We start from the raw sequence: 14,601 nt of genomic DNA, 5'->3' as shown, positions 1-14,601 counted from the left end.
CCTTGAGATGATGGTGAATAACATTTGTGGACTTGTATATGTTAAACCAGCCTGACATCTACTTAATAATGATCTATGACTTTTTTGATGATAAACTGTAATCTATTGGCTAGGATTTTGTTGAGAATTTTTGCATCTATATTCATTACTGAAATTGGTCTTAAGTTCTCCTTTTTAGTTGAGTCTTTTCCTGATTTTGGTGTCAGGGTGATGTTAGCTTTGTAGATCGTGTTGGGGAAGATGCCTTACTCCTGAATGTTTTGGAATACTTCCTGCAGTATGGGAATAAGCTCTTCTTTGAAGGTTTGATAAAATTCTGGTGTGAAGCCATCTGGACCAGGGCATTTTTTTGTTGGGAGATTTTTAATTGTTTCTTTGATATCAGTGCTTGAAATTTGTCTGTAGAGGAGACCTATTTCTTCCAGGCTAAATCTATGGAGAGGGTGTGATTCCAAATATTGATCCATTTCCTTCACATTCTGGGCATAGAGTTTTTTGTAGTATTCAGAGATAATCTCTTGTATCTCTGTGGCATTGATTGTTTTTTTCCCTTTTTCATTTCTGATTGAGGTTACTAGAGATTTTATTTTTCTATTTCTAGTTAGTCTGGCCAAAGGTTTATCTTTTATTTATTTTTTAAAAAAACCAACTCCTTGTTTCATTAATTTTCTGAATGATTCTTTTGTTTTCAATGTCATTAATCTTTGATTTAATTTTGGATATTTCTTTTCTTCTGCTGGGTTTAGGCTTAGATTTATCTTCTTTTTCCAATTCCATCAGATGGCTTGTGAGTTTGTTGATGTACTCTCTTTCTGTTTTTCAAATGTAGGCTTCTAAAGTGATAAATTTTCCTCTCAGGACTGCTTTTGCTGTATCCCACAAGTTTTGGTAGCTTGTATTTTCATTTTTGGTATGCTCAAAAAATTAATGATTTCCTTTTTTATTTCTTCTTACACCCAATTGTCATTCAGCATAAGATTGTTTAATTTCCATGCCTTTGTGTGGGGTTGAATGTTTTTTTGGAGTTGAGTTCCACCTTTAGTGCCTTTTGGTCTGAGATGATGTAAGGTGAAATTTTAATTCTTTTGATTCTGTTGAGGTTTGTTTTGTGTCCTTGGCTTCTGGACATTTTACTTAATGCTCTTCTTTCTATATTTTTGTGATGAATCTTTCACAGTTTTTTCATCCTGCTTAGTCTGTTTTGTTGAAGTAAGATGGTAGATAGTGGTACCACTTATTGAGGTGATGAACCCTGAAGGAAGAGCAGATTCACAGGGAGTCACTAATTAATTTTTGTGTTAGTTATTTTTTGAGAGACAGGTCGGATAAATAAGTAGAAATGTCAAGTAGGCAGTTGGATATATGGATTTTAAGCTCAGAACAATAGTCTCTGAGTAGATATGAGTCATGTCAACAAATTATCTGCCTGAGTGAAAAATGTGGAATGAGATGAGAAGGTGAGTACATTTCCTGAGGAGTTACAATATTTCAGTAATATTAAAAAAGAAAAGTAAAAGAAATTTGAGTTAGAAAAAATGAGAGTGTGATACCATGGGATATAACAAAGAAATAGAAGTGTGTTCACCTGTGACAAATTGCAAAGAGATTAAGTAAAATAAGGACTGATGGATCCATTTAGCAACATAGACATCATTTGTAACTTTATATGGTTTTAATTTTTTTTTAATAAAGATGCTCATTGAGAAAATGATGTTAAGTAATTTACTATTTAGTAAACTAACCCAACATTTTTCATATAATAAAATTCACTGTTTATCACACATGGTTCTGAGGCTGTACATTGACTTTTGTAACCATCACCACAATACAGGTAGAGAATAGTTTCATCATCCCCCCACACACACACGTGCAATTGCCATATGATGCCTCTTTGTACTCAACCCCTCCCACTCCCAGCCCTCTCCTCTGGCAACCACTAATCTCTTCTCAAGCCAGAGGAACAGAATAAAGGGTCACATGGAAACAGAAAGAAGAAAGTGGGGTAAGTCACATAGAGAATAGGAGAGAAGGAGATCCTTTAATTCTGTGTATGAACCAACTTGAGTCCTGCTTTCAACAAGAAACTGCATGTGTGCAGAAAATAACCAAAGAAGCATAACAAAATCTTTGAATACTGAACTGCAGTATCAACTATTGTTCAAGTCTCACAATAATCACTGAATTAGCACATGTATTGAGTGGCAACTGTAGGATTCTATCCCAGATACTCTGAATTAATATTGGAACCATTACTCAGAGGGTGGGGCAGAACTTGGAAGTTTGAACCAATCTAGGTAGATTGCCTGCTGAAAAAAACAAACAAACAAACAAAATTCAATAGGTTTCAATTGCAGGATGACTCCAATGTCGAAATATCTAACGAAGACTTTAAAGTAGTTATTATAACTATGATAACTATTCTCTTTTGGATAAAAATAAACACATCTGGGGCGGTGCCTGTGGCTCAAAGGAGTAGGGAACCGGCCCCATATGCCAGAGGTGGTGTGTTCAAACCCAGCCCCAACAACAACAACAAAAAAAAACTGCAAAAATAAATAAATAAATAAACACATCTGAATGAAATAATTAAAAGGTCTTATCCTTTCATGCTTTCACATAGCTTTACACTATTTGAGGTTACCTTGAGATGAAGTGAAAAAGACAGTAAGAAAAATAAACCAAAGATCATCCTCACATTTTTCTTATAGTTGGGTCCTTTTTCCCTGCTTCTACTGGCCAGAGAGATAGGTTTTTTTCTTGATTAGAACTTGCCTTGGAGTAGGTAGTTGATAAAGAGAAATTTGGGAACATGGAGGAAAAATTGGGTTCTCTTTATGATCACAGGCTTAAAAGTGCTTATTTTCCTAGTGTTTTTTACAGAAAGTGGAATGTCTCTTGGAATATTTTTTCAGATCCTCTCTAGAGGTTTATGACTCATTTTCTCCTTGAGTAAAATTCATGAGATAAGAGGTAGAAAATAAACCCAGGAAATTAGAGTTATTTTCAAAATTTTTATTTCCCTTCCTAACACACTTGGTATTGTTCAGTTTGCAAAGTCCTTGGGTACTTTCTTTTTCTATTCTGTCAAGGAGAGAGAGACTTAGCAGGCTTATTACATTGTGGCTATCACTAGAAGATCTAATTTGCTTTGGAAATTTTTCTGAATGCTCATACAACTGGGCATTGGCAAAATTACTTTTTTTCTTGATCATCTTGCTGTTGCTTAATTTTGAAACATTTTTGATCAGTGATTGATGGACTTTTATCTGTAAAGAGAAAAATATAGTAAATATTTTATGCTGTTCAGGTATAGAGTCTCTGTCACAACTGCTTAACTTTGCCATTGCACTGGAAAGCAGCCATAAATAAAATGAAAACAAATGTGTATGGCTGTATTCCAATAAAATTCTGCACAGGAACAGGCAGCAGGCAAGATTTGGCCAAAGGGTTATAGTTTGTGGACACTCAATTTATGTCTTCTACACTTAACTTTTTTCTTGAAGTAGAGGTTGAATAATGAGTAGTATTACTTAATGAACTTTGTATGTTGAAATATTTCTGTTTCCAGGACTATTTATATATCTCTCCTGTAGTTTATTCTTTATGCTGTAGAGTATCTTATGAAGTAAAAATGTAAGGAAAGGAATACACAACAATGCAATTAATGCAATTATAAAACTTTTCACATTCTAATATCCTTTGAGTGTATCCCCATGGTAGAGTTCTGTGGCATTTATTTTTCTTGTCATAAATATTTAGCTTAACAATCCTAACAAAAGTACATATATCATATACCTATTATATATGGTCATCTGTCATTGCATAGCTCTAAACAATATTAAATGAAGCACAAAGCTCTGAAATCAAGGTTTCTCAAGGACAGTCTGGGAACTGAATTATGGCATTCCTTTACTAAGTAATGTATATGTGTCTTTGTCCTTTTGTTTTTCAGTTAGTGTATATCATGATAGATTGAGGAGGGTAATGCTTAGGGTTATTATATATTTTTTTTAGTTATTAAACTTCTTTTAATACTTCTGAATTTCAGTTTTTAAACAATGTTTTTCAGGTAAATAGTCTTAAAATGGTTGATGAGCCAATGGAAGAGGGAGGAGCAGATTCTTGCCATGTAAGTATTCCTGTGAAATCATTAAGCCATATTTTAGCATATAAAGAAAGAGAATAAAGGGAATGGCAAAAAGATCCCGTCAATTAAAGAAATTTATTTAAGTATGTTGGTAATAAGCAAATATAATTACTAATAAATCACCTACAGTTCAAAACCAGTTCTGACAGGTTTCCTATCAGAAATTCTTATGCATATATATATAGATATATTATTATTTTTTTTTGAGGCAGAGTCTCACTCTGGCACCCTGGGTAGAGTGCCATGGCATCATAGTTCACAGCAACCTCAAGCTTTTGGACTCAAGCGACAGTCTTGTCTCACTTTTTTTTTTTTTTTTGTATTTTTAGTAGAGAGTGTGTCTTGTTCTTGCTTAGCTTGATCTCAAACTCCTGAGCTCAAGCAATCCACCCACCTCGTTCTCTCAGAGTGCTAGTATTACAGGAAAGAGCTACTGTGCCCAGCCAATGCATTACGGTTTTATTTCAATAAACAGTTTATGAGACATAATTGACATGCCATGAAATTCACCCATTTTAAATGTAATGGTGAAATTTTTACTTGTTAGTATTTGAGTAATTAAATTACTGAAATGCAGAATCCTCTAAATTAAACTAAATAAGATTGTTATCATCTTTAGAGTAGAAAGGATATATAACTTGGAAATATTGAACTATAAAGATAATATTAAATCATTTAAAATACATTTATTTCTGAAAGGATTATATTTAAATTATTTCAATTTATAACTAAGTTTAAAGACTGCTTGGTTATTACATTATTATAAGCAAGGCCTATGTACTAGACTCTAATTTTATGAAATCTACTTTTACAGAAGAATGTTCTTAACATTTTAGAGGGTCTGACTAATGTAGCTGTCTCCATTTATGTTGTTATTTTATGGTAGTTATTTCCATGGATATTTTCATAAAATTATAGATCTTTTGAGCTGGAAGAATCCTCAGAGATCTATATAATACCTTTATTATACAAATTAGTCAACTGAAACCTGGAGAGGTTGTGCTTTATAGTAGGTGATAAAAATAGAGATAGCAGAATCAAAGCTTAATAAGCTGTTAGGTCAGGTATATAGAAGTAGACCCAAAGAAGTAGAAAATGAGAACACTATCCTTTTACTGTTTAGTTGTGGATTAAATCAACATGATAGCTCCCACCCTTCTCAAAATTTATTCATTTATCCAAGATAGAAATCAGTAGAGGTATTTAAATAGGGTTTGTTCAAGACACGCTTTTGAAATGTTCTATGTAACTACTTCTGCAGGTGGTGACCATGTAGCAAAACTCTTAGCTCTGATTGACAAGAAGAGAGATGCAATGTTGTTATTTTAGCTTTTTCAGTTTACTAATATTAATAAAATTTTAGTTTTATGTATAATTTATAAATTATCAAAATTATCTAGAGATTTATCTACATATCATATGGACAAAGAGGCTTACTAATATTTATATTGCTAATTTTATTATAAATGCAATATAAAGAACTACAAAAGGTAGTGGGAAGACTGCCTTATTAGATTTTAGCACTAATAAATTAACAAGGAATACCATGTCCCATACTGCAAGAAAAAGGATAAAATTGTGTGTGCATTTATGTGTATATATTTAGCCAACATAAACTCATAAATATGCACAGAGGGTGACTGTCAAATATTTACCATTATAATTTTAATAAAAGACAAATAATGAAGTACAGTTTTTAGTGGAATGACAGTAAAAAACTACAGTGCTAGATGCTAATTTAATTTGTTTATTCAGTCAACTTCAATAGCTAACATGTGGAGCCCGAAGTTTTGGAAAAACTAGAATCATTTCCATGAATTTGACTGATATTGTGACCACAGTTCTACTGACTTAAAATCATGTACTTTTGGTGTATTATGGATACTCAGTGATAAGAAACTCCAACCATTATGCTGGGACAAGATGGCAGATTAGAAGTAGCCTACATATGCCACTTTCAAGGAGAGGACTGAAAATTGCAAGTAGATGCCCACTACAGAGAGACCCTCTTAGAGATAGCATTATAAATCAACAGAGAGGCAAGGGAAGACAGTAAAGGAGACCGGGATGAGGAGATGCACTCACCAAGATTGGAAGGTATTTGAGAAAGAGGAGACCCCTACATTTGGGGAAGGGATAAAGGAGAGAAGTCCAGGGCCCCATTCTCCCTGCATGGACACTTAAGACCAGAGCTGTGAAACTCTCCTCCTCACCTCCATGGGTCTCCATTCTTATCAGAGAACTGCTTGGAGACTGTATGATAACATTGTATCTGAAAGGCTCAGTAGGGGCATTCTGGCCTCTGTTCCTGTTTGGCTGACACTGAGCTCTTGGGTCCAGAGCAATTGTTTACAGGAATTGGCCTCCCTGCATCTGTCACTACATCACTACTTGCTGGGCTGGAAATGGAGGTGGGAGAGAAGATGCTCTCACACACCCGTTACTGAGCACAAAGCACTCTTCCCAGTAGGGAATTCTAACAGAAAGTGCAGCAATGCCACTTGAGAGGTCCCACAGTAATAGCCCTAGTGGAACCTAAGTGAGGAAAAAGAGTCCAGCAATTCTGTAGGCCAGTCCATGTTGCTCAGCCCTTTCCACAGTAAAAGACCCCGAACCCTGTACACCATGACACTGAGGTATACACCCCCATAGACCTGAACATCATGAGAAAGTACATGCTCGCATACAACTATGCACTATGTGGCATGGCATGCCACCAAGCCCACATACAAGTTGGTAGGCAACACCTCAATAGAATCCAGCTTTGTGCAGCAGCCGCTATCCTTGATTATGTGCATGAGCCAGCAAGGCATGACCCCCATCTCTGCATGCTATGCCACAGGCAACTCCCCAGCATATCTGTATGCTGTGCAGTGGTCATGCTGCCTGATTTTGTGTACTGGCTGACAGGCCATGCCCCTGTGGAGTTGGCATCAACAAAGATTCAGATATCCTGATGCAAGTTGGTTATTGAACACCATAAATATTCATAGCTAATAAGAAATCTTCAAGGCACATATTCAACAACCTGCCCAAAGTCAGAATGAAGAGAAAAAATCTATAAGCTAAAAGACAAAAGCAATAAGAAACCTACAAAGGAAAGCCTATAAGGTTAACAGCAGACTTTTTCAACAGAGACCTTACAACCCAGAAGGGTTTAGGGCCCCATTTTAAAATTTTCTTGAACAGAACTGTTAGTTAAGAATTTTTTATTCTGTAAAACTAAGTTTCATAAATTATAGAGAAATAAAGACTTGTCCAGAGAAGCTGATGCTAAGGGAATTGGTCACTATTAGACCTATCCTACAGGAAATGCTCAATAGTCTACTATACATGGACCAGCATAATAAAAACCCACCAGCATAAACACATCCAAAAATAAGGATCTTATAAAATAATAACACAAGTGGGAAAACAAAACAGCATATTATTCAACATGACAAATAGAACAATACCCCACATATCATACTAACCCTGAATGTGAAGGGTCTTAATGCTCTAATTAAAAGACATAGACTGGGTAAGTGGATTAAAAGTCATTCCCAAATATATGTGGTCTTCATGAAACCCCTTCATCTAGCTCATAAGGACACACACAGACTCAAGGTCAACGGATGGAAAAAAATATTACAAGCAAGTGGAAACCAAAAGTAAGCTGGTATAGCCATTCTCGTATCAGATAAAATTGGATTTAAATCAACAATGACAAAGATGCTCATTATATATTGTTAAAGGGGGCAATTCAGCAAGAAGACTTAACAATACTAAATATACACATACATAACAGAGGGACTCCCAGATTCATAGAGCAAAATCTACTGGAACTGAACAAAGAAATAAAAAGTAGAATCATAATTTATTAGGACTTCATCATCCCAATGATAAGGTTGGACAAAACATCGAACAGAAAATAAAAAAAATAAAAATATTGGATATACATGGAGCTCCAGTTGGAACAAATGGACCTAGTAGACATTTACATAACTATCTACCAGAAAAGTATAGAATATTCTTCTCAGTAAGACATTGGACATTTTCCAAGACTGATCATAACCTAGTCCACAAAGCAAGTCTCAGCAAATTCAGAAAAGTTGAAATCATATAATATATCTTCTTAGACCACAGTGGAATAAAGCTAGACATAAATTCCATGAGAAACTCTTACATTCAGATAATCATGGAAATACAACAACTTGATGCTGAATAGGTCAATGATAAAAATTAATATGGAACTCAAAATATTCTTTGAACTGAAATACAAAGGGTATACAAACTGTCAAAATCTACAGGATATAAAAAACAGAACTTAGGGGGAAATTAATAGTTTTAAGTGCTTATATCAAAGAAAGAAAAATCACATATTATCAACTATATGTCACATGTGAAGGAACTGGAAAAAGAACAAACAAACTTAAAGCAAAGAGAAAAAAGGAATAACTAAGCTCAGAGCAGAACTAAAAGAAATGAAAACCAAAAATTAAAAAAAATACAAATTATTAATGGAATGAATAGATAGTTCTGTGAAAAAATAAAAATATTTACAGGCTGCTAGCCAGATTATCCAGAAATAGAAGAGAAAGGACTTGAATAATTTAATCATAAATGAAAAATGAGATGTTACAATTGATACATCAGAATATAAAATATCCATGTGTACTACAAAAATATGTATGTATACAAACTAGAAAAACTACAGTAAATGTATAAATTCCTCGAAAAACACAAACTCTGAAACCTCAATTAGAAAGAAATAGAAATCATGAATAGACCAATAGCTAGCAGCAAGATTGAAGCAGTAATAAAAAACAAATCTTCCAACAACAAAAGACCCAGACCAAATGGATTCACAGCTCCATTTTATCAGACCTACAAAGAGCTAATTATACTACAGAAATTATTTCAAAACATCAAGAAGGTGGGACTCCTCCATAATTCTAGTAAGTCAGTATTTCTTTAATTTCCAAGCCAGGAACAGACACAAGAAAAAGAAAACTATAGACCAATATTCTTTATGAACATTGATGCAAAATTTTTCAAAAAGATACTAGCAAACTATGGTAGGGTGCCTGTAGCTCAGTGGGCAGGGCATTGGCCACATACACTGAGGCTGTAGGGTTTGAACCCAGCCTGGGCCAGCTAAAACAACAATGACATTTGCAACAAAACCAAAAAATTTCTGGGGGTTGTGGTGGGCACCTTTACTCCCAACTACTTGGGAGACTGAGGCAAGAGAATCACTTAAGACCAAGAGTTTGGGGTTGTGGTTAGCTGTCACACCACAGCACTCTACCCAGGGTTACAGCTTGAGACTCTCACAAAAAAATAAATGATATTAGCAAACTAAATTCAATATCACATCAAAAAGATAATTCACCATACTCAAAATGAGTTTCATCTCAAATATGAAAATACGATTCAACATCTACAAACCAATAAATATTATTTGCCACATAAATAGAAGGAAAAACAGAGACCAAATGGTCATCTCAATAGATGCATAAAAAGCACTCAGTAAAATACAGTACCCTTTCATGATGAATATACCCTGAACAAACCAGGCATAGAAGGAACATACTTCAAAATTATTGAAGCCATATGTGGTAAAACCACATCCAACATCATAATGAATGGGGAAAATTGAAACCATTCCCCCTAAGAACCAAAACAAGTCAAGGATACCCACTGCCACTTCTATAAAATTATAGAACTAGAAGTCTTACCTGGACTAATTAGGCAAGAGAAAGAAATAAATGGCACTTTAATTGGGAAAGTGGAGATTATATTATCCCTGTTTGGTGGTGATGTGATCCTACATCTAGAAAATTCTGAAGACCCCACCAGTAAGAGTCCTAGAATTAATAAATAAATTTAGCAAAATCTCAGGTTACAAAATCAGCATTTCTATATACTAATAACAGTCAAACTGTGAAAGAGTAAAATCAGGGACTCAATACCATTTACAATACTTATGAGAAAATAATATACTTAGGAATATACTTAACCATGGAAAGGAAAGATGTCTACAAGGAGAATTATAAAGTACTGATGAAAGAAATAATAGATGACAAAAAGAAATTGAAATACAAGCCTTGTTCATGGATTGGTGGAATCAACATTGTTAAAATGTCCATTCTACCCAATGTGATTTAAGATTCAACAAAATTCTCATCAAAATACCAATGTTCTAGATACTTCACAGATTTCAAAAAAATAATCTTAAGTTTCATTAGGAACCACAAATATGCCTAAATAGCCAAACCAATCTTAAGCAAAAAGAAAAAATCTGGTGGTATCACATTACCTGACTTCAAATTATACTACAAGGCTATAGTAACCAAAACAGCATAGTGACTAGTATAAAAGTAGACAAATAGTCCCGTGGATCAGAATAGAGAACCCATAAGCAAAACTATATAGCTATGATTAACTGATCTTCTACAAGACTGACAAAATTTACACTTGGGAAACAATTGCCCTATTCAATAAATGGCACTGAGAAAATTGGATAGCCCCAGGCAAAAGAATGAAACAGAACTCATATCTCTCATTGTATACAACAATTACCTCAAGATGGGTTAAATACTTAAATTTAAGGCATGGAATTACAAAACTTCTAGAGCAAAATATAGGAAAAGCCCTGCCAAATGAATGACTAAGACAAATACTGAAGCAACAATATTAAATAAATGAGAGTGACACAAACAGATTTTGTTTCAAAAGAAGATGAACAGTTGGCCACCAGAAATGTGAAGAAAATATTTTCCCTTATCTTCAGGGAAATTTAAATGTCAATGAGATAATATCTTATTCCTGTTATGATGGCTATTATTAAAAATAAAATCAGTGGCTTGCATGGATGCAGAGAAAAAATGGTATGCTTATATGTTTACATTGTTTATCAGATGGCAAATTAATACAGTCTCTAAGGGGAACAGTATGAAGATTCCTCCAAGAACTAAAAATAAACCTACAATTCAATCCAGCAATCCCACTACTGGGTATTTACCCATAGGAAAAGGATTTTTTTTTTTTTTCAAGAAGACACACTCACTTAATGTTTATCACAGCACAGTTCACAATTGCAAAGATGTGGAACCAACCTAATTGGATACATACATAGATAAATACCATGAAATATCACTAAACTATAAAAAGTAATGAAATAATGTCATTTTCAGCAACTTTGATGGAGCTGGAAGCCATTATCCTAAGTGAAGTATCTCAGGAATGGAAAAACAAACACTATATGCTCTGACTAATAAGGGAGAACTAAACTGTCGTGCACATAGACAAGAAAAATATGTAAGGGATATTGGGAATAAAGAAGGTGGTAGAGTGGGAGAGAATAGGGTCAATGAACACCATCCTTGTGGGCATGCTGAAATCCCTGACTTCAGCATTGTAGAGTGTATCCATGTAACAAAAATATTTTTGTACCCCTTAATTCTTTGAAATATATAATAGAAAAAAATACAAAACGAACACTAACCACATAAATTATCTCCTTCTTTAATTATTTATATATAATTTTCCTTGTGATTATTTTAGTGTAATACTGGCAGCTTTGTGGTTTCTTCATTGGCTTTTTTTGTTTTAAAAAATGTGGGAGAAAGGGAGAAAACAAGATGGTGGCCGAGTAACAACTTCTTTACAACTGGGCACAGTGAGATTAGGGAGAGAAGAATCCAGGCATCTCTGGCTTGTGGACTCTCCCCAGAAACATCTCTTTGGAGACACAGGGAGACAGTGAGATATTTCTGGACCCCAGGAGGAGGACAAAAGCAGTGGATAACTGGCAAGTGGTTGCATTCATTCAGTCTGAGGCTGTGGTTACCACAGCTGTAGTTACAGCAACAGCGAGATTGGAAACAGGAAAGGCCTTCCCGGTATGCTATTTTGTTTTTTTGGACTCGGGTACTCAGTTGAACTACTCTGGTAGAACTTGGGTGAGAGTGTGTATGACTTTAAGCTTTGTCTAGTGTCCCATACTGAGCCACTAGGCTAGAATGGAGCTAATATTGTTCAGCTCTGGGCCATGGGCACAGCCACTGTGGGAGAACTGCCCCTGCAGTATCTGCCCTCAGGGTTGCGGAGCCAGGCTCAGGCTGGGAGACCTTGGGTGAGTGATATAGTGACTTAGCAGTGCCAAAGGCCAGGACTGAAACTCTGGAGAAGAGCAAAGATTTCAGTGTTTGGCAGTAGCAGGGCTGCATTGCAGCCTCAGCTCCCAGGGGCATAGAGTGAGGCCAGTTCGGGTTCACTGCATAAGCAGGGAGCCACTTCAGGAGAGATCCCCAGGACAATCGCTTTCCTGGGAAAGCTTCTGCTTAGCCAAGGTTAATAGTTTAAAGTGACTTTTAAGTGGGCTGAGGAGAGATTAGGTTCTTAATCCTGTGGGGTTTGAGAAATCAGCAGAGGCCCCCAGTCTCCATCTCATACAGCTGTGTCAGCATTGTGATTAACATATTGTACCCAAGAAGATCACCTCTTGTACAGACAATATTCAGCAAGATATATGTACTGCTTTGTTTCTGTTTTCTTTTTTATTTCAAAAATTTCCCTCCAGATTTTTCTTTTTTTTTTTTTTTTGCCCTTCATTTTTCTAGGTTAAATTTAATTTTGAATTGTTGTCTACTTTAATAATAACAACTTCATTTTTCCTACGTTTTCTGCCTCTATTATTTGCTTTTCTCCTAAATTTTATTCTGTAAGGTTTTCTGTTTGTTTTGGTTTGATTTATAATATTTTTGTCTTTTCTATTTGGTGGAGGTGAGGTACTGTGTCTAAATAGGCTGGCAAAGAGCACCTGACCTCATAGGAATGACCTAAACCAGCAACCCCAGAGGTTGGAGGTTTTTAAGGGTGAGTCAAAGTACCCAACTTTATACCTTTATTACTCCCTGTCTCCCTCTTTTTGCACCTTTCTTCTTTTTGTCAACATTCCCTTTTACTTACCCTCTATCCTTTCTCTTTTTTCTTGTTTTTAAATCTTTTTTTCCTTTTTGCTCTTGTTTTTTTCTTTTTTTTTTTTTTGAGACAGAGTCTCACTTTATTGGCTCAGTAGAATGCCATGGCATCACAGCTCACATCAACCTCCAACTCCTAGAATTAGATGATTCTCTTACCTCAGCCTCCTGAGTAGCTGGGATTTCAGTTGCCCACCATAATACCTGGCTATTTTTTGTTGCAGTTTGTCCAGGGCTGGGTTTGAACCCACCATCCTCGGTATATGGGGCCAGCATCCTACCCACTGAGCCACAAGAACTGCCACCTTTTTGCTCTTCAAACTTCTCATCCTTTTGGTCGTGTACCAAAAGGACTCATCGAAACCGTAGGCCATAGGAACAGTAACTTAAAGAATAAGAGGAATTGAAAGGAAAATTAGGACAAGGAAACAGATAAAACACTCATGAGGAAGAATCAGCATAAAAATCCTGGCAACATGAAAAAAACAGTCCAGAGCCATCCCCCCAAGGGACCATGATGTAGCTACTGCAGAGGATTCCACCTATAAAGTTAGATATTAAATAATGGTAAGTTAAAACACAGATGATGAAATGAAAACAATGAAGGAAATTGGTGAGAAAGTGGAAAATAACCAAAAGGAAGTAAAAAAAAAAAAACAGAATCAAATAAGAGATGAACAATATGAAGAATATAGAAAGGATATAGCAGAGCTGAAGGAATTGAAGCAGTTAATTAGGGAACTTAAAGATGAAATTAAAAGTATCAACAACAGATTAAACCAATGCGGAAGAAAATAATCTCAGAGGACAAAGCTCTTGAGATAATTCAGAGGGTTAAAGAGGCAGGAAAGAAAAGAGAGAAAGAAGAACATTCACTGACAGAATTAGGGAACTTTATGAAGCATTCAAACATGAGCTATAGGTATCGCAGAAGGGGAAGAAGAATGCCCCAGAGGAATGCAAGCCATACTGGAGAATATTATAAATGAAAAATTTCCCAAATATCATCAAAGTTTCTGACACACTCTTTTCAGAGGGATATCAGACCCCAGGTCACCTCAACTCTAATAGAGCTTCTCCAAGACACATTGTGATGAACCTGTCCAAAGTCAAGACAAAAGAAAAGATTTTGCATGCTGCCAGAAGTAAGTGCCAATTGACCTAAAGGGGCAAATCCATCAGGGTGACTGCAGACTTCTCTAACAAAACTTTCCAAGTCAGAACGCAATGGTCATCTACCTTTACTCTACTTAAATCAAACACTTTCTACCTCAGAATTCTATAACTTGCTAAGCTAAACTTTAAAATTGATGGAGAAATCAAATATTTTACTGATGTGGAAACATTGAGGAAGTGTGCCACAACAAGATCACCTCTACAGGAAATACTTCAACCAGTTCTATGCACTTACCATCACAATGGACCACCAGAAAAGCACATAGAAATTAAAGGACAGAACCTAGCTTCCAAAATGATGCAAAAGACAAA

The 14,601-nt window shown here is 35.4% G+C and overlaps 1 protein-coding gene across 1 annotated transcript in view; it reads left to right on the top strand.

Moving 5' to 3' along the window:
* RPS6KA6 (ribosomal protein S6 kinase A6) overlaps positions 1-14,601 on the top strand; it is a 189,577-nt gene that overhangs the window by 30,822 nt on the left and 144,154 nt on the right. The window contains 1 exon segment of the mRNA XM_053579038.1: positions 4,070-4,129. Within this exon segment, the coding sequence (XP_053435013.1) occupies positions 4,070-4,129 (60 nt within the window).

The sequence above is a fragment of the Nycticebus coucang genome, chromosome X (assembly GCF_027406575.1).
Source record: "Nycticebus coucang isolate mNycCou1 chromosome X, mNycCou1.pri, whole genome shotgun sequence".
In the NCBI taxonomy this organism is placed as follows: Eukaryota; Metazoa; Chordata; class Mammalia; order Primates; family Lorisidae; genus Nycticebus; species Nycticebus coucang.
This window is presented reverse-complemented; position numbering and strand designations above follow the sequence as displayed.